Source organism: Colossoma macropomum, unplaced genomic scaffold, assembly GCF_904425465.1.
Source record: "Colossoma macropomum unplaced genomic scaffold, Colossoma_macropomum, whole genome shotgun sequence".
Classification (NCBI taxonomy): domain Eukaryota; kingdom Metazoa; phylum Chordata; class Actinopteri; order Characiformes; family Serrasalmidae; genus Colossoma; species Colossoma macropomum.
The window spans coordinates 4,637,646-4,657,710 of NW_023494792.1; the positions used below are offsets into that span (position 1 = coordinate 4,637,646).

The window sequence follows — 20,065 nt, forward strand, 5'->3', positions numbered from 1 at the left end:
AAAAATTTCTTCTTTTCTCGTCCATGGCAGAGTTGCGCCCACTTTAGGGTTAAATCGCTCAATCTATTGTTTAACATGTTTTTACCAGATGCATAAAGTTGTGCTGCTACAACTAATTGGCAAGCAGAGAACTTTGGCTGTGCCCCTCTTAATTCTGTGTGCGCCCCAGATCAACAAGTAGTCTAGAAATGCTAAGCATGATGTATTAATGCAATTTATTTGGATGACAATAAATCAATTTGAGAATGCATAAAACTGCTGATATCTTGTAAACCAAATGCAATTTTTTAAACGGTGAAAATGCACAATTATTTTATTTGCCTTCTGTTTGGGTTTTCTGAAGTTTCACATGAACTGTTGTTGGCATAGTGACAAACAAGCTAACAAATCAGCTGTGTCCTAGCAACTAGAACTTTTTCACAAACGTCAAAAGAACCAGAAGCTCCAAATGCAGCTCTAACAGGGCTACGAACATTCATGTAATATGTGGAAGCACTCAAAGTTTTAGCTTCTGAATGAAGCAATGAAGCTCTCCATGCTACTTTTACTTTTGCAAAATGGAGAGTAGCCTGCCCAGCTTAGCTGAGACCCCAGCTGAGTGTGAAAGCACTCATATAGTGTTAGTTACTGAATGAGGCAGTTCTCCTTTTTCTAAAGCAGACAGCATCCTGCAAATCATGAGAAGCAAGGAGTAACTGATTTTTATTGTGCCTGTTTGTTTATTTCTGGCATAAACAACACAGTGCAATTAAAAAGAAATGTGCTAAGTCCAACGTTTATAGTTTTGACACTGAAACATCTTTCTAAATATTTTGTATTTTCATGATGTCTGTTCACGTCATTCGGTGTGTAACAGCCTTTACAGGCCAATTGTCATCGATGTCTGAGTGCACTGCATTGTCACCTAAGCCCACTGTGCTGATCACATGTATTTTATTTCACAGATATTAAAGGAAAAGTTTAAAAGCATAGTCAATCCGCCAAAACATGCTTGAGGTTCAGATTTGCATCGTTAGTTTTGCATTGGAGTTGCGAGGCTAATTTGATTAGATTTAATTTTTCACCAAACTATTCCTGTAAATGTGTCACAAGATAAATAAAGGGCCATCAGAAAACAGAACACAAATGCACGTCATACAGAGTTGACTGCATTCGTTCAGGCCCTGTTGTTGTCAGGACAATAGTCTTGGTTCCATCAATGCAGGAATTGCGACCCAAATCTGTCATAATTCTGCAGTCGGTAGCCCCCATGCCTGGCCTTCTTCAGCACTGAATCAGAAACGTCCTGAATATCGCATTCTGATGCGCATTCCGACAAATCTATCAAACAATTACCTTTGATAGAGATGCCAATGGAGTGGTGAGATGGATTATGACATGGTGTGCTTCTTCTCCCAGACGGATCAATTAAATGAAAAAGAGATGAGAGCGAAGAGATGAGAGGCCTGGGCTACAGTACAGATTTGTGCAGAGGGGGCACTCCGCTACATTACACCACCGTGCACTTTCCGGCTCTGTCCCGGGGCCCTTTCAGGAACCAACCGCTTTTAGCGCGTCTCAGCAAATGGATTTAATTGATTTTCCCTGCACCGTGATTATGTTGAGTTTATTTTGCCACCGATCCAAGATCCCATGTGAAATGAGTTTGTTGAGAGGTTGCAGGGGGTTTTCATTTAGAGTGACCAGGAAACCGAGCTTATATTGCTCGGAGTGGAAAGTAGCACTTGGTGCAAATGCATAACACTTTAAAACAGGCCTGTGTTTCACGCAATGCAATGTAATTTATTTCATAACAGCAGATATTTGGACCTTGTAATGAGTTTTTTTTTCCCATTCGTAATTCTAGTTGTAAATGTATGGGATGGAGGAATGTTCAATAGATGCTTGTTTTTCAGAACGGCACTTTATCTGCCCCCCTGCCATTCTCCGAAATTGCATTCTAAGTTTTACCTGTTTGTTTTTCATAGGTTAAAGTCAAGTTAAAACAGTTTGAAATTTGAATAAGACCATTTCCAATTTTTCAAATCACTGTTATCACTCTTAAGGATTTTAAATGTCAGAAGCAATTTCTTCCATGCCTGGAAAAGAGGTTTAAAAAAAAAAGTAAAAAAAAACATGAAAAAGACATTAAAGTCAAACTCTTCAAAAAACTATTAATGGCTGTTGAATGTGTCTTTTAACAATCCATATTTGTGTCCAAAAGCTAATCAACACTATTGTCGGAAAGGATTGTGGCGGCAGTGCTGCATCAGAGCTGGAAAGAAAGCCGAGGTTTGTTTAATAGCTGCCGTTTGTGTGGATGCTGAAATTCGGAGTAATTGGGTAACAGAAGAGGGAGACAGCAGGTGACTGTTTTTCAGAGGTTGTCTCTCTTTGGCGTCCACTTCTAAACAATCACAGCGTCTATTCTTTCTGAAAAGCCAGTTAAAATAAATCAAACAGAAGCCGTTTAAGGTGATGGGGAAACAAGAGGAGCTCTCTGTGGCCACAAAGAAGGACGACAACGACTCCAGCTACAAGCATGAAGTTGGTGAGGTTAATTTAAGACTTTAATTTAGAACTTTGTAAACAACTAAGTCGGCATGTCCTGCAGCCATGTACTAAGTGCGAGGACCACTGAGAACTGTCTTTAGGGCGCAACAGCTGGGCCTGTTGGCATTTACTACATATTTAACCACTTTGTGTAGCGAAAACTAAACAAACTCAAAGTTTTCTAGCAACCAAAATGGCAAAAAATCTTCAAAAATAATTGCTCGTTGTCAACTCCAAAAGAAAAAAAAACACCGCTTATGAACTTAAGTGCAGTTTTTCAACTAAATGTCACAAATAAAATCTACCGACTACTGCACTTGTCCAGAATGAACATCTTTAAATGCGCTTTTGATTTAGCATGACCCAACCGACGCCTGTTGAAAGGTTCTCCCCTGCTGAGATCCAGAGAGCTACTCCCCTGCTGTAATCGTACATGATTTATCAAGCCCTGAACACTGTGTCAGACCATCTGCGTCAGCTCTTTCCTTTCCAGGAACAACCTCCTCCTCTCCACGACTGGCATTAAACATGTTGTTTTTGACAGAAACCGTGGAGCGTCACCTGACAAACTCTCTTCCACGCTTTCTTCCTTGTACCCTTTTTCCATTTTTCCGACGTTAGTGACGAAAGAAAATCAACAGGCTTTAAATGAACCAGCATCTTTTATTGGCAGCGATTGAGATGAACTTCATACTGTTCTGCAACGTTCATAGCCTTTCGCTGAGGCTCACCAAGGGGACCAGCCAAGCGGTCACGACCCCTATGTGTCCATATGAGCATCTCTCCTTCCAACTGCGATAACATTCACCTCAAGCTTTCTCAGGCAGTGCATACAGCTCCACTGATACGCTGACTCCCGAAGAGAGATGCAACTCCACATATAAAGACATGATGCAGGGAGAGAATCCACACAAGATACTAATCAAAGCTGAACCTTCCCAATTGTTTAAGAAACACTGTATTACCACTTATACATAATGACGTCACCAGTGTTAAATTAATTATAATCAGTCTTCTCTTTAGAACAATGTGAGGGCTAATTTAACACTGTAAGAGTTAATTCAATGCTGGGAGAGTTAATGCAATGCTGGTTATTTTACTTTATCACTCTTCAAAGTGAAGGTTCCAGATTGGCTCTTGGCTTGAACATACAGTACGATGCAAAAATCAGAGACCACCCTTTCATTTATTTCATTTCTAGACAAAACAGACATCAAGTACACGTTATTCACTTTTTTTAGGATCACATTGTGCAGAAGCCTCAAAAACTAAAGATAATATCAGTACTTAGTGTGTTCACCCTTTGCCTTTTACAGCTTCCATTATTTTCAGGAGACTTGCTTTCAGTTTTTAAAAGAAATCTGCAGAGATATTTTTCCACACCTCCAAAGTTTAGTCTTAGAAGTTGGTTGCATTTTCTTTGATTTCTTTGCTTTTTGTAATCCAAATACTCTCAGTTACAAATGTAGACTCATCGCTCCATAAAACCTCACTCTACATCTCAGATGTGTGCAAATTTTCTTCTTTTTATTTGTCTATTTCCTTTTTGCGGTAGGAGCTCCACATCCTCTCAAACTAGTGTTGAGTCTTTTTCAGATCTGAAGCAAGAGTGGAACTTGGTTTTCTCCTCTCTCTCAAAGATGAAAGCTTTAAGTGCTATTTATCTGATAGTGACAGTTTTGGTGGTCTACCAGGTCTTGCATGGCTGTTAGGAGTCCCATTTTCACTACATCATTTAATAATTTTTGAACTCTAGCTTTGGAAACTCTCCTCAAAAATCTCCTAAAAATGAATATTATGCACTTAATGTCTGTTTTGAATGAAAATTAAATAAATGAATTGGTCTGTGACTTTTACACAGTAGGTTACATTTCTAGGAAAATCTTTCATTGACATAATCTTTACATTATGTGGAGGGTTTTTCACATTTGCCCATCTCATTTACAAAAATCTTGAATAGTCCTTTATTGAACCAAAGTTGGGTTTTATATGACAGGGGTCCTCTATGACAATCCAAAAAAGAGTCCAATGTGGCTGCAGGTTTTCATCCCAGTCAAGAAAGGACACATCATCACACTTGTTTAATCAGTTGATCTCAGTCTTCAAGTAGTTGATGAGTTATCCGAGGTATTCTCCGACTAGGTTGGAATGAAAATCTGCAGCCACATGGACCCTTTTTTGGAAAAGATTAGCGACTCCTGTTCTATGGCATCGCTCCAAAGAGCCCTTTTCAGGAGCTTTATTTTCAAGAGTGTAGAGGGCTATCATAGCCTTTCATCTTCATGTAAGAACAGATATTGAGAAGCCTGTGGTAGACTACAATCATCGAAGATAAAGATCGCTGCAGAATAAGATACACTGTTTTCAGAGAGAAATTTGTCTCAGAATGATCTGTTGTGCTTGGACAAGAGTGGAGAGGAGGACACATATTGCAAATGTTTAGTTTATGTCTGATGCTCAGTCAGGCGGCACTAGAGAGCAAGAGCGAGTTGTCTTCCAGAAAACACAGCGTACCTGGGAATGGTCTAGAAACTGGTATTCATCCAGAGTAACAGTTCAAGCTTTGAGAGACGTATTGTTTACCTCCACCCAGAGGCTTTGCTGTCCCAGTATTGATCAGAAACAGCCTTCGTCTTTCTCCTCAGTCAACTTGAACAGAACAATATTAAATCCCCATTTCCACCCGGGGCGCCTCCGAACGCTTGAAGTGATGCATGAGGAGCTATAAAAGAAAAACAAGGCTTCGATTCTTTCCTCCACACATTTCATCAGGAGCTGATTTCAGAGCTTTGGCCAGTAATTTGGATCTTAGAACACAACAGGCTTCACCTTTTTCAGTTGCCCTCGGACTTGATGCTGAAGCTGTTCACATACGATAAATTCTGATATTGACTCTGCATTATGATATGTACATATGTACAGGTATGATTCCCAGTAGCTTTCAAGCTATATTAAACCATACATCACTTCCATGAATAAATGTCATTGCCTTGCAAAGTCCAGTCCTGGCAGGTGCTTGCAGGCATTCAGAGTTCCACAGAAACACACAAGATAACATGATGAGTTAGATGTTGGAAACATTTGGCCGTTGAAGGGTTGGTTTTTCCACACTCCGGAATAAAAAAATATTGGCACAATTGGTCCATTGTCCCAGGCTCTCTCTAGGAGACCTCCCAAACACACTTCAGCTGTTTTACTGCTCAGAGACAAGCAGGAGAACGAGGAGGAGACAGGTGAGCACCGGCACAGACATGTGAGCACTCACGTGGGCAGAGTTACCGTGTGTGTTGAAGGGAATGGTGGAGTCGCCCCAAAGTCTTTCATTCTCTGTGTCCTACAAGACAAAAAAGACAAATGGGCTCTTGTAAGTTTACTGCCATCTGCAAATGTTCCCTATGTTTCAATTAAATATAGAGTGTTGCGTGCATTGCATCACTTCAGCTTGATATGTAGATGTGTTTTGTAATTGATTTCAGTAGTTTTTTAACATACTGCACTTGCTATATGAAGCAGAAAATGTATCTCCCATAGGCTTCAGGCACAGATGGAAAGCTATATTCTGTCGAGGAACCCCAATTAAAGCACAGCTTTAGAAGTTGAAAGTAAATGCTTGCTCAGTGAATGTGAACATGAAGAGTTTCATTTCAAAATACTGTATATCCATTTGGAACTATACTGAATATAATGAGTTTTTAAAAAGAAAAACAGCTGGCATACAATGGAAAACACATTTGTATCTCTCAAATAAGAGGTGGTATTAATCATGATATACACTATATGGCCAAAAGTATGTTGACACCCCTGAGTTCAGGTGTTTCAGCCACACCTATTGCTAACAGGTATATAAAATCAAGCACATAGCCATGCAATCTCCATAGACAAACCCTGGCAGCAGAATGGGTCATACTGATGAGCTTAGTGACTTTAAACATGGCACTGTCATAGGATGGCATCTTTTCTAGAAGTTTGTGAATTTCTGCCTGCTAGATCTGCCCTGGTCAACCATAAGTGCTGTTAATGTGAAACGGAGGTATCTAGGAGCAACCACAGCTCAGCCACACAGTGTTAGACCGCACAAACTCAAACTGTGGGGCCCCCGAGTGCCAAAGCACATAGTGCACAAAAATCAATTATCCACTGTAGCATCGCTCACTACAGAGTTTTCAACAGGGGCTAACTCTATATTAATGCTGATGGTCACTTTAGGCTATAAAGTATATATATATATATCCCAACAAACTTCTTGAAAGTGATCTATATTGTGTTTTTAAACGTGAACTATTGCCTATTACACAATCAGGACAGCTTGTTCTGATTGACACGTCTAAGTGAATGTTATTGGAAGGTTACAGCTTGTAGCTTGTAACTGTGCTAGAGTCCCCTTATTCTGGTAATCTGTAATAAAACCTGTAATTTTTATTAGTTAATTAATTAAATATAGTTAAGAAATTAACAGTTAATAAATACGTTTAATTTAAGTGTAACTGTCTAGTGATTAAGAGCAGTATTGCAAATTTCACTCAACCTCACTCAACATGTTTAAAAATTCAAATATGTTTATGTGTGGGGATACTAATGTCTTAGTACGGTTTGCATGAAATAAATGAAAGGGGGGTTTTTAAAACTGGGAGTAATTGAGTTTTTACCATCACTGGGGGCTGTTACTATGGTAACTTGGTTAACTGTCACCAGGTACAGGCCAATGCCTTGTACTAACTTGAGCTAGTCATTTGTGTTCCTTTTTCACAAAGTCAAATTGTAGCTGTTATATGAGAAATCCAGGGTAAATGGTTAATAAGAGGCTAATGGTTCAGTGCAAAATGTAATGCAAAAATATCATTATCCTTTATGAGAAAACAGCACATACATATATCTGCATATGTACACTAAGTAATGTGTTAAATTAACTTAATTAAAATGTATACATTTCCAAAAGAATATCCTACATCAACACAAGTTTGTCATTCAGTTGACTTACTTTGGGCAATGACAGTGTTGATGTAAAGTATTTTATTTACATGTAAATGTTGTACCTGGAATTTTCCAGGAATTTTGCCCAATTCAGCTCTCCTATTGTGCATATATACTGCTAGCTACTAATGTAATACCATGTATTTTATTAATGTGAAAGTGATGTACAAACAGGAACTCAATTCAGTGCAAAAGTATTAAACATTTAGACTCTAGCATTTTCAGTAGATTCCGCATCCTGTTGCCATAAGTATTAGCAGAGTTAGTGTCAGTAGAATAACTTGAGTTGATAACTGTGATTTTGGTGTAAAACCCAATGGAACTTTTTGATATTAGCACCTGATCCATACCAATAAAAGTGTGTCTGGTGCTTTTTTGCTGTAGGGCGGTGCTGCATTGAGAGCAGCAGCAAATGCTCCAATTTCTCCATTCCCCCTTCTGTAACCCTCACCTGTGTGGGTACGGCTGGGCTCACAATGTTCTGTTCCGTATCCATGGATACAAGGCCGGGAGTGGTGTGGCGTGCTTCTGTGTCTGTCACAAGGCTTAGGTGCTCTGATTGGCTGGGAGTGGGCGTGAGGTCCATTCCGTTCCCAAATGTCAGGAGAGCGTTCCCTGTTCAATGAAAAAAGACAACAGTACCAGAGTCAAAGCTCCGAGTGAAGACATTTTGGGGGGTTGGAACAGAAAATTGGCCTGCTGCGCCAGAGAGCACCCTTCATGCTCAGCTTCTGCTTCTTTTATCAGAGAGATATTTGAATTCAAGGCTGGTGGGCGGGGTGGGCCGCTGTGGGCTTTCGCTGTGGCTTGAATAGGGAAAAGACGAGCGCTCAGTATTCCTCTCAGGTCTTTCAGCTGCACCTGCCTCTCTCCACTTCCTCTCATTAACTCTCCCTCACGAGTGGCTCGGCCAAACAGCTCTCGCGATCCTCACACTCCTCCGCACATGTCCCTCACTTCAGAGAGCCGCAGAAGAGTTACTTCGCGTGAGAGATCTGTGTTTGAACAGGGCCCGACTAAAACACAGAGTCAATAATAAGGATGAATCATTGTTGATAATGCAGAAAAAAGTCCATGCATGCCAGGCAGAGCTGGGGTAAGTGTGCGAGTGACAGTGCGGAGGGGCATTAATAAGAGAAGAGGCTCACCGAGTGCATTTACATGCACACTAATAATAAGCTCATTATCTGATTTCAGCAGTTACCAGATTTTTCAAGTGGTCATGTAAACAGCATTCTAAAAAAAAGTAATGCATTGAACTTACTTGTTTCAAATGTGTACATCTTTTCCACATAAATAACATATATTACATTAGAACTGTTCTGTCTTTGGGTTTACTTACTTTTGGCCATAATTGTGTCTTATTAACTATATTTGAAACAAGTAAATTCATTGTATTTTTTTCAGTGCATGCTACCAAATCTTATGCTGGATTAAACCCATTATTGGCCTTCTGATAAAGACCTGTATTTTAGCCCATATTTGAGTTAGTTGCCACATGTATATCATGAATCTGATGTAATTCACATAGACATCTGACATCATCAATCTGTAGTCGATGCATGTCCATACGAGCTGCTCCAGATCCATGTGCGGTTTTAGAGTGGTGGCCAGTGCACCCACCCAACCCCTCCTTAAACCTGGCTGGATGCCACCCCAAAACTTCTGCCATGTGTTTGGCTTCTACCTCGCTGTGGGGCGGGTGTTTGCACCTTTAAAAGGACAGTTGTTTCGCTATCAGCAATTGGCAGAACAACTGTCTGACCTCTTTCCAACCCCCATGCCCCCTAACCCTCCGCTCACACATTCACATTGCCACCCTGCTGAAACTCAGTGCCACCACTTTGTCACCCCTGGTAAAAAATTCACCACCACTGTTCAGATCTAAGTACGTTTCTCTATGGGAAAAATGCTGCACATTGAACTGACATCATAAGACTGGCAAACTCGCCGAAAAAACAGCAAGCTTTGTGCTGTGCGGTAGTAGCTTTGGCAGAGGTAGTCTGCAGCTTTTGCAGTTGGTGTTGATAACAGTGTTTAAGTTTTATAGTAGACTTGCTTTCATGCAACATCATTTCAGTGCACAGCTTTCTTCTAACACATATGTCGCATGTCACATTATTCCTACTTTGACTGATAAACTACCTCATAATTCACAGGATCTGGTGACAACTGGGAGGAAAATTTAGGCAGGGAAAAACACATCAGGTTCGTAACACTTTTGTTTACCACAGGACGCAATAGCTGCAGTTTTGAAAATGCCATTCATTTTTCTCTAAGAGAAAATCTGTTAAGACCCAGAGTTGAGGATATGGGCATGACGCTGAATACAAAATGACTTCAGAGAACTATTTCTATGTCGGAGCACAAATAGAACCAGATTGAGAAGAGCTGCCCTGGAAAAATTAAACACCGTAGACTTAATTGACTGTTTGCAAAATAACAATGGACATGCCTCTCATTTTACAGTTGTCTCTAAACACTACTTCATGCATCAAGCGAAGAAAAAACTCAGACAAAACTGCTCATAACAAAACTGCAGTGAGAACGACAGTGGTAGTAAATTAGTCAGAGTTATTAGTCTAAGAGATGCTGAAAAGGGAGCTACAGTTTTTGTTTCCTTCCTGAAAATCAAATTATTTTAGACTAAGCACTGTAGAACACTGTTATGAGGCACCTCTAAGACAAACAAAATTTATACTGTATTTGCTAAAATAATTTTAATATATTGTCTTATGATAAATAACATTACAGAAAAATGTTAGGATAAGTTAGTGAATGTTAACATAAGTGAAATAATTAGCTTTTCTTAACTGCGGCTGACAGTTTGATAAATGATAATATGCAGTCCATACAGTGCTCAAATGTGAGATTTAATATTGTAGATAGATACTAATGCACCTGTACACATGTTATTATTTGCATTGTTTCATTAAAGTTTGCTAGAAGATCTTATGTAATACTGCATCAATTAGCACCAGTGTTAGTTTAAGTGTTAACTTCAGAGTTAGCTAATCTGAAGTGATGGGTTTCGTCGCTCATCCTCCTCCTGTTTATTAGACATGAAAACCTGCCACTTTTAACGTCCAGTAATTAAACGATTTACCAGGTTTGATTAATGTAGATATGCTTTCCAGAATCTTCGAAGTGTGTTTATACACTGTGACTTAAATTTAAGTACTTTGCCACCACAACTTCATTTTAAATTATATGCATACTTTGCCAGTTCATGTCTGCATGGAACATCTTGTAAGGTAGTTTATGTTTAAATAACAAAATGTTTTCAAATGTCCTGAAACTAATGTCCTGAAACTCCAGCAGCACAAACAAATGTCCTGAAACTCCAGCAGCACTGCTGTGTCTCCTATAAAAATGTGTGCTTCTAAATTTCTTTTGTAGTGCTGAATGTTTGACAGTAATAGGAACAGCATCTGAGGGAGGTGGGAGGTGTGAGAGTTTTGCAAATGGTCATTATATATATATATATATATATAATATATGTGTATATATATATATATATATATATATATATACCGATCAGGCATAACATTATGACCACCTCCTTGTTTCTAAGCTCATTGTCCATTTTATCAGCTCCACTTACTATATAGGTGCACTTTGTAGTTCTACAGTTACAGACTGTAGTCCATCTGTTTCTCTGCATACTTTGTTAGCCCCTTTTTACCCTGTTCTTCAGTGGTCAGGACCCCCATGGACCCTCACACAGCAGGTACTATTTGGGTGGTGGATCATTCTCAGCACTGCAGTGACACTGATGTGGTGGTGGGGCGTTAGTGTGTGTTGTGCTGGTACGAGTGGATCAGACACAGCAGTGCTGCTGGAGTTTTTAAACACTGTGTCCACTCACTGTCCACTCTATTAGACACTCCTACCTTGTCAGTCCACCTTGTAGATGTAAAGTGAGAGACGATAGCTCATCTGCTGCTGCACAGTTTGTGTTGGTCATCCTCTAATCCTCCATCAGTGGTCACAGGACGCTGCCCACAGGACGCTGTTGGCTGCATATGTTTGGTTGGTGGACTATTCTCAGTCCAGCAGTGACACTGAGGTGTTTAAAAACTCCAGCAGCACTGCTGTGTCTCCTATATAATAAATGGAGCTGATAAAATGGACAATGAGCGTAGAAATAAGGAGGTGGTCATAGTGTTATGCCTGATCGGTGTATATATGTATATATTATGTTTATGTATTACATGTATAAGTATTGTCTGTCTAAACAACAGGATTCATTTATTTATATTTTTAGGATGCCATTTTTATATCAGATGTGATACTACTGTGATGTCTGCCACAGATTCTGCACTGCGTACGGAGCTTAAGGGGTGTGGCCATGCAAAGTGGCTCTCAACACATGCATATTCCTGGTTAAAAAGGGACATTTTGTTATGTCTGTTATTGCTGTTGTTATAAGTGCAGTTGCAGTTTATTGAGTTGTCTCAGAGGCTTGTGTGTGTGTTAGATTTGGTTGGGGTAGCACTGGGCTGGGCAGTTCCCTTTTCTGTTTCAATAAAAGAGCATGATGAAGGACTACCTGAAAATGGCTGACCGTGGGTCTTCTTTTGCACCAAGGCTACACTACATTTACACCAAAATGTCACATCCTTCTGCTTTGATGGGTTCATAGGGGGTTTGCAAAGTAACTGTAGGAGGTGCATTTGTCATGTATTTAGAAAGAACTGAATTATTGACTGACTCATGTTTTTTTCCATTATCAGATTACCTGGACTGCATGAATTATTGCCAAAATCATATTTTTTTCGTAGTTGTCAGATTATTTTGTACATGTCAACGTACTCACTGACTCACTGACGCATGCTGAGAGTCTGAGAGAAGGGGGGAAAAAAGAAAACTAGTCAAAGGAAAATCTGCTTTACACTGTAGAGCTTTCTTCAGACGATGTCTACAGTGGATCACGGCCAACTGCCTCATCTCTGAGCCTGACATGCTATTGTACAGTGCATGAGAAAAGAGAGTGAAAAACAGAGAGAATGACGGATACAAGAGAGAGGTAGACAGAGCGAGGGGCAGAGAGAAAGAAAGACAGAGCAAGAGAGAGAAAGAAGCCTCCCTCTAGAATTCATATAACTCATCACGCTACACTGATAAATGCATACACGGACTCTGTTACAGAGATTAATGGCAAGGAATATTTTCCATGCACAAAACCGCAGAGTTAAAATATGAAATTTATCCCTCACTGCTTGAACAGTACACCAAAGCACAAGACGTAAAAGACAGATGGGATGATTTTTCTTTTAATCCTCTGAAATCGAGCGTTATTATGCTCATTTTGCTAAACAGTTCAAATGTAACTACTTAATTGCATTTCAAGCTTTAAGTTTGCACATAACTTTTTTCATTGGCTTTAATGTCAATGGCGAAAATGTGGTAAGAATTAAAAGCAAATATGTAATTACATAAGTTCATTTGAATAGTACTAAAACATGAACTTGGCAAAATCAAGGCTGCACACACAATAACTTTTAATCAAATTCAAATTATAATAAAATATCTCTTTTTTTAGGATTTTCACTTCTGGAAGAATGTTTTGATGAGCTACAAATGAGAAATAACTAATATGAAATTATATTATTAAATATCAAATAATATTATTCATATATTTAATGCTGATGAGTCACATTATTTTGCCTAGTTAACTGTATTTTGTTATAGCTATATAGTTACAGCTTCTTCAGAATGTATTTATTACTTTCAACAACTTGTTAATTTTACATTTTCATGGTGTGAATGCAGGGTTCACATAAACCTAATCAAGAATAAGAACACAATTTCACGTTGTCATCACTGATGTCCAGTCAAAGCAACAGGGGCTGCATGTTCCAACCAAAATGGCTTGAGTTTTTAAACACTGTGTCCACTCACTGTCCACTCTATTAGACACTCCTACCTTGTCGGTCCACCTTGTAGATGTAAAGTCAGAGACGATAGCTCATCTGCTGCTGCACAGTTTGTGTTGGTCATCCTCTAGTCCTTCATCGGTGGTCACAGGACGCTGTCGGCTGGATATTTTTGGTTGGTGGACTATTCTCAGTCCAGCTGTGACACTGAGGTGTTTAAAAACTCCAGCAGCACTGCTGTGTCTGATCCACTCAGACCAGCGCAACACACACTAACACACCACCATCTCAGTGTCACTGCAGTGCTCAGAATGATCCACCACCCAAATAATACCTGCTTTGTGAGGTTCCATGGGGGTCCTGACCATTCAAGAACAGAGTAAGAGGGGGCGGACAAAGTATGCAGAGAAACAGATGGACTACAGTCTGTAATCGCAGAACTACAGAGTGCACCTATATTGTAAGTGGAGCTAATAAAATGGACAATGAGTGTAGAAACAAAGAGGTGAACCTCAATGAAGTGGCCAGTTGGGGTATAAATGATATATAAAGTCAATGGTCATTCTCACTCATACAGCTTATGGATTCTTGTCACAGTGAAGGTTCTCTAGGGGAAATGAAGTTTTCCACTTTGCTGTTGCTTTTGATAGTTTGCTGCTCATTGATTTATTCCTAATTCTCCTGCATGCACTGTACAGCACAGTCTGCAGAAGGTAGTGAAGGTACCACAACTTCCAATTCAAATGATAAAAACTGTCAGCTCTTCTACTTGTAAATGTAAATGTACACATTGTTAAACATAAAACTCAGCTCAACTTAAAATTATAAGGTACTGGTTGCACAGCTTTTACTTTCTAGAGTTCACCCAACTCAAACTTCATTGATTAGTCTATTTTTTGTTCTGCTTCTCCTTCTGAGTACCCACTTATAGATGGATATGGAATTGCTGGGGTTCAAACTCATGATCTGCTGGGGTGATGGTTTAGTTGGTTGGACCACAGGAGCAGCAGGAACAGTTACTCAGATTTTATGTCCATACATTTTTAATATACAGTAGGAAGTATTTGTTGTTTGAACTGTGAAATGTAGCACAGTCAGATGTGGTGCAACTGTCTAACAATTCATCCAAACATCAGGAGATTGTCTGAAGCCCAGCAAAGCCACAGCTGTTCATAACTGGAAGCCCAAGATGACAAAAAAACCCTAACGGGACTAGGTGACGGAAAAAGTTCCAGCTTGTTGCAAAATGGAGTAAAAAAAAATCTATATTTTTTTACCAAACTAAAATACCAACTAGTGTTCTAGTTGGGTTAAACCAAAAAATAAATTTCAGTGTATTGATTAAAAATGTAGCATCCCAAACTAGAAAATCCAGAGTTTAGGATATTAAACCAGAGTTTCATAATTCACAGTTTGAATAAGCTACGACTGAGAAACAATTAACCCTCTGGGTTCTAACACTGTAAAAAAATGGCTCGTCAGATCAACCTAAAAAAATTACTTCATTTTGTAACAAGCAACTGAACTCAGTATTCAACTCAAACATGACATTGACTGAAAGAATTGTTCATTTAAAGTATTTATTTAGGTTGAACAAAACTAGTTCAATTACTTGTTACAGCATGAAGTATTTTTTTAGGTTGATCTGACGAGCCATTTTTTTCAGTAAAAGGCATTCTCTTGATTTTTGCATATCTTCTTAAATTCATCTTTAACCCCTTAAAATCCCAGGCTTATTACATACTATTATGCAGTAACTACAGTTACTTATTGAACTTCAATGCAAACTGGTTGAGCTATTCTTAGGTTATAAAATGTGTAATAAAACATTGCGCCTGCAGGCGGGCCCTGGCCATTTAAAGGGTTAAAAACAACATGGTACCCATATGTTTCATATGAAAATGCTTCATAATCTTCATTGCTAGATTCCAAAACTGCTGCAGTTGGTCAGTTTCATGCAAAACAGATACATGAATCCACCAGTTACATACAGTAAGAGGCAGATGATGTGCATCTCATCTTCTCCTTATAGCCTCATAAAATGGAATAGAAAGGGCGACTCTACAGATTGAGGAAACTGTTTGATTCGTATTTCTACACTATATTATTGCAAAGCTGGAGAAACATATATAGAAACATTGAGTTTGATGCACAGGTAAGTTGGTAGATCCCAGGGGGTTAACACTGTATTACATCGGTGATAACTGTGATTTCAAAGGGCTAAAATTGCAAATTGGAAAAAAAGCCAAGCCTCTGTGTTTTTAGTTCGTTAGAGAGGAGGGTGAATATGCTCAGATAGTGTATATAAGTTTGCACCACTAAAGAAAAACCACTGGCTTTGGAAAAGGAGAAAGCAGACTCACTCACTACTCACTTGTTATTCAGGCTACTGCTGTGCTACATCCTGTGAGAGATTTTTGTACAGTTCTGTCTGATTAGAAATATTCAGATATATTCACTTCAGAATCGTCTATTTCTTTACGTTATCCTTCATTTAAAGCAGCTGGGACTTGTCTGAATGGCCTTGCTTTGGCTCCGTACTTGAGAAAGCGCTCAATGCAAATGTGACTGTTAAGCAAAGACTACCATCATCTCAGTCGCTGCACTAGGACAGAACACAAATGAGCAGAATATTCCCTCCAACAAAGCAGTTCATTAAACAAATATGATGTTACAATGTCCACACTTGAGATTTTAATGCGAGCAGTATTTTGCGCCAAGGCTGTCCTGACATAATTATGAAAGCAATTTGGCCGTTATTGGAACGGGCAGATTTTTCACTCCAGTGCATTTCTGAGTGGCTGAGGAGAAACACAAATGTAGCAAGGCTGAGGTTGCATCACGGCTAAAATGTGCTGAAGGTGTTTCCATTATTTCGACAAAATGTAAAACTATAAGCAGAGTCATGCTAATGTAAAATGCCCTGCAGATGTAGCATCTCTGATAACGTAGAGGTCATATTGGACTGATATAGCATTACTAAGAACAGTAAGGGTAAAATCATTCACAGTTAACAGTAATATATGATGAGTTCATTCTACAGATATGTCATTACTGATAACAGTAACACTGGTTATCTGAAGAGATCAAAACTCACTGAGGCAGATGTTGTCGGTGAAATAATCCAGAAACTCTGTGCACTGCTCTCTCTGATTGCCACTCGCTGAGCACGTGCACCAAGGAGACACATTGGATGTCGAGTTATCTACGTAGTTAGGCGTGATGGAGCTGCCTGCAGAAATAAAGCACATTTTCAGAACATATTCATTGGCTGGACTTTCATATTTCTGTGGTCTGAACGTTAGATTATCTGCTTAGACTCATTTGTACATTAAATGCATTGATCTAGCATTATGAAAAAGAGTAATGACCTTGGTTGAAGTCACCTTCACATGTGAAACTCCATTTATGTGGAAGCAAAACGCAAAACCTCATCAGCACTCAATAGATAAAAAGGTAGATAAATATGGCCCAGTGACTGCACATTGCTTGTGGGATGTGAGGTACTGTATACTGGTCTAAAAGTCAGTAACCCTGCTAGATAACAGTGACATAACCATGCTATAAACATGTCATGGCAGATATCACATACTGTCATGACAGATTTTGTTCAGTAATATAATAGTGTCATGCTGTCATCACTGATAATTGTAATGACAGATGTCACAATGCTTGATGTCATGACAGCTTATATCACATTATTTTTTTTTAGGTCTGCTCTAGTCATCAAACATTATGTCACATATCTTGACAATGAATGGAAATGGTAATATCATGTTGTTACACTACTAGACACAATCTGTCAAGACAACAGCATATGACATCCATCATGACCAATGCCAGCTCTACCTAATGAGTGACATAAGCAGCTGCTTAGGGCCCTGCCGCCACCAGGTGGCTCCCTAGCAACTTTTGGGTTATTACTGCACCATTTTCTTCTCTAAGATGCTTAAGTGAGGGAAAAAAGCACCTGGGTCAATTACGTCTCAAAAAAGGATCTACACAGCTGGAGCCAAAAAACAGAAAAGGAAAAGAAAAAGAAATATTTTAAAGAAAAAGTATGTTTTGTTTGTGTTTTTTTGTGTTTTTTATGTTTTTTTGTGGTTAATATTATGCCATATGTTTTGGCTTAAAGTTGGACATCAAGATGTAGTAGATCTGGGGTCTGTCTAATGAAGCAGGTTCCACTTTCTCAATAAGTGTCAGCTTCACAAAACCAAACAAATGCTGACTCATTTTATAACAGCGGTTAACAACTTTCTCTGTTAATCCAGGTTTAGATTTTCAGGCTGTGATAAATTTAGTTTTAGACATTTAAACAGTGATTAATCCAGGTTTACATATTTAGACTGTGATTAATACATATGTAGATGTTTAGACTGTAATTAATACAGGTTTAGATATCTAGACTGTGATTAATCCAAGTTTAGATATTTCGACTGTGATTAATACAGTCAGAAAAAGAAGAAAAATTGCCAATCAAACAAAAAAGCTACTGGTGTTCTCAGAACAATGGACTGACCACCATCACTGAATGTGTTTGGGCTCACTTGGATCGTGAGAAGCAGAAAATGCAACTAACTTCTAAGACTGAACTTTTGAGATGTAAAAATATCCCTGCAGATTTCTTTGAACACCTAAAAGCAAAAAAACTTCAAAGAATGGAGTCTGAAGTAAAGAAAACACATGGAAAAACTAAATACTGAAACATCTTTATGTTCTATTTAGCTGTTCAGGGCTCTGTGTAATTTTCTACTGAATAAGCTTCTGTGCTTTTATTCTTGACACTTTTTCCTAACTTGTATATAATGGTTTCTGACATTTCACAGTACTGCATATTCAGATTTAAGAGACAATGTGTAATAACTGTGATTTTAAATACATAAACAACTAGCTGAAAAAAAATCGTATTGTTGGCGAAAACCTTTTGTGTATTCAGTGTGAAACTAAAACAGCAGACCCTCATTTAGGAACCAAAAATAAACCTCAGCAGATGCTCTGTGTAAATGGTTTGTGTGTCTGCTTTCTGTATGTTCTCTTTTGCAACACACATGACCATACAAATACACACACCCATAAGCAATTAACATGTTTCTCATATAAAGTGCAATGACACCTCGTTCTTCCTTATGGTGTGGTGAGAAGTTGAATTACTTACTCAAGTGTTATGTGCCCTGAAAGTTTAGAAAGTGCAGGTTGAGTAATAAAACTGCCCTGCCACGTGTGTGTTGGGGCTGCGTGGCGCTGGTGGCAACACTTTTGAAATGCATTAAGTCTGTCTTGGTGTCTGTTTTAGAGGCTATGAAAAAATAGGCCTGTTTTCAGAGGGGTTATAAAACGGTGTGCATTCCAAGCCAATCGCCATCAAAGGTATTTCACACAGCAATAACAGCTCCTGCACTTCACAAACTCCACTGAGGAGGGTCTGTTTCCAATCACCTAAAAAAGAATCTCTCTCTCCCTCACTCTCTCTCCTCTCTCTCTATCTATCTATCTATATATATATATATATATATATATATATATATATATATATATATATCTCCTGTTCTCCTTTCCCTCTCTCTCCTGTTCTATCTATCTATCTATCTATCTATCTATCTATCTATCTATCTATCTATCTATCTATCTATCTGTCTGTCTGTCACTCTCTCACCTTCTTCTCTTTGCTGTACCTGATGATTGTCCTCCACTCTTTTTCTTTTTCATTTAGTTTTTTTTTTGCTTCATAGAATGTTCTCCACTTTGGCATCCTAGTCTCTGTCATCTCTCTCCCTCTATCTCATTCTAGTCCTTACTCATTAACCCTCTGTCTCTCTCTCTCTCTCTCTCTCTCCCTCCTGTTTATTTCTCTTCTTGTCTCTTTTCTCCTCCTTCTCTAGACAATAACTAGACATAGTTATTTCTGCTTTCCCCTCTCCCTCTTTCTCTCTCCCCTTCTACTTTTCTCTCTTTCCTCCTCTTGTCTCTCTCCTTTCTTTTTTCTTTCTCCCTTTTGCTAACTTATTCTCTTTCTCTTTGCACTCCCTCTCTCCCTGTCTATGTCTCTCTGTTTTTCATCTGTCTTATTTTTCTCTCGTTTTCTCTACTGCTCTCTCTCTCCCGTCTTTGTTTATCTCTCTCCCTTTCTTCTTCTATGAACCATCTCTTACTACTTTGCTTTCTCTCTCTCTTTCTACTTCTTTCTCTCTTCCAACTCTGTCTTTCTCTCTCTCACTGTCTCTTTCTACTTTCTACTCTTCCTTTCTCCTCTTGCTCACTTTTCACTCATTTCTTTCTTTCTTACTTTCTTCTTTTTCCCCTTTCTTTCTCTACTTCTCTCTCCCTTCCAAATCTCTCCCCCTCTCTCTTTCTATAGCCCATCATTTTCTACTTCCGTCTCTCTCACACCCCGCACACTCTCTCTCTGTCTTCTCTCTTTCTCTCCCTTCCAACACACACTCTCTTTCTCCCTCAGAATATTTATACTGCTCCTTTCTACTCTTTCATTCCTTTCTCCCCTCCCTTTTCCATTCTTTCCCTCTTTCTGTCTCTCTCTATCTGTCACCTCATTCTCTGACTCCCTTTCCCTTTCTTTCTTTCGCTCTCTACCTCTTTCCGCTCTCCTGTCTCTATCTACTTCTCTCTCCCTCTCTCCCTCTCTCCATCTCTCTCTCTCTCTCTCTCTCTCTCTCTCTCTCTCT

The 20,065-nt window shown here is 39.0% G+C and overlaps 1 protein-coding gene across 1 annotated transcript in view; it reads right to left on the reverse strand.

Annotated features, from left to right (window-relative positions):
• Positions 1-3,193: 3,193 nt before the first annotated feature.
• Positions 3,194-20,065, reverse strand: part of gfra4b (GDNF family receptor alpha 4b) — an 85,685-nt gene continuing 68,813 nt past the window's right edge. Inside the window, exons 6-8 of the mRNA XM_036575640.1 lie at positions 16,480-16,614; positions 7,955-8,118; positions 3,194-5,866 (exon numbers count right to left, since the gene is read on the reverse strand). Coding sequence (XP_036431533.1) covers positions 5,726-5,866; positions 7,955-8,118; positions 16,480-16,614 — 440 coding nt within the window. The 3' untranslated portion in view covers positions 3,194-5,725. The remainder of the gene's footprint in view (positions 5,867-7,954; positions 8,119-16,479; positions 16,615-20,065) is intronic.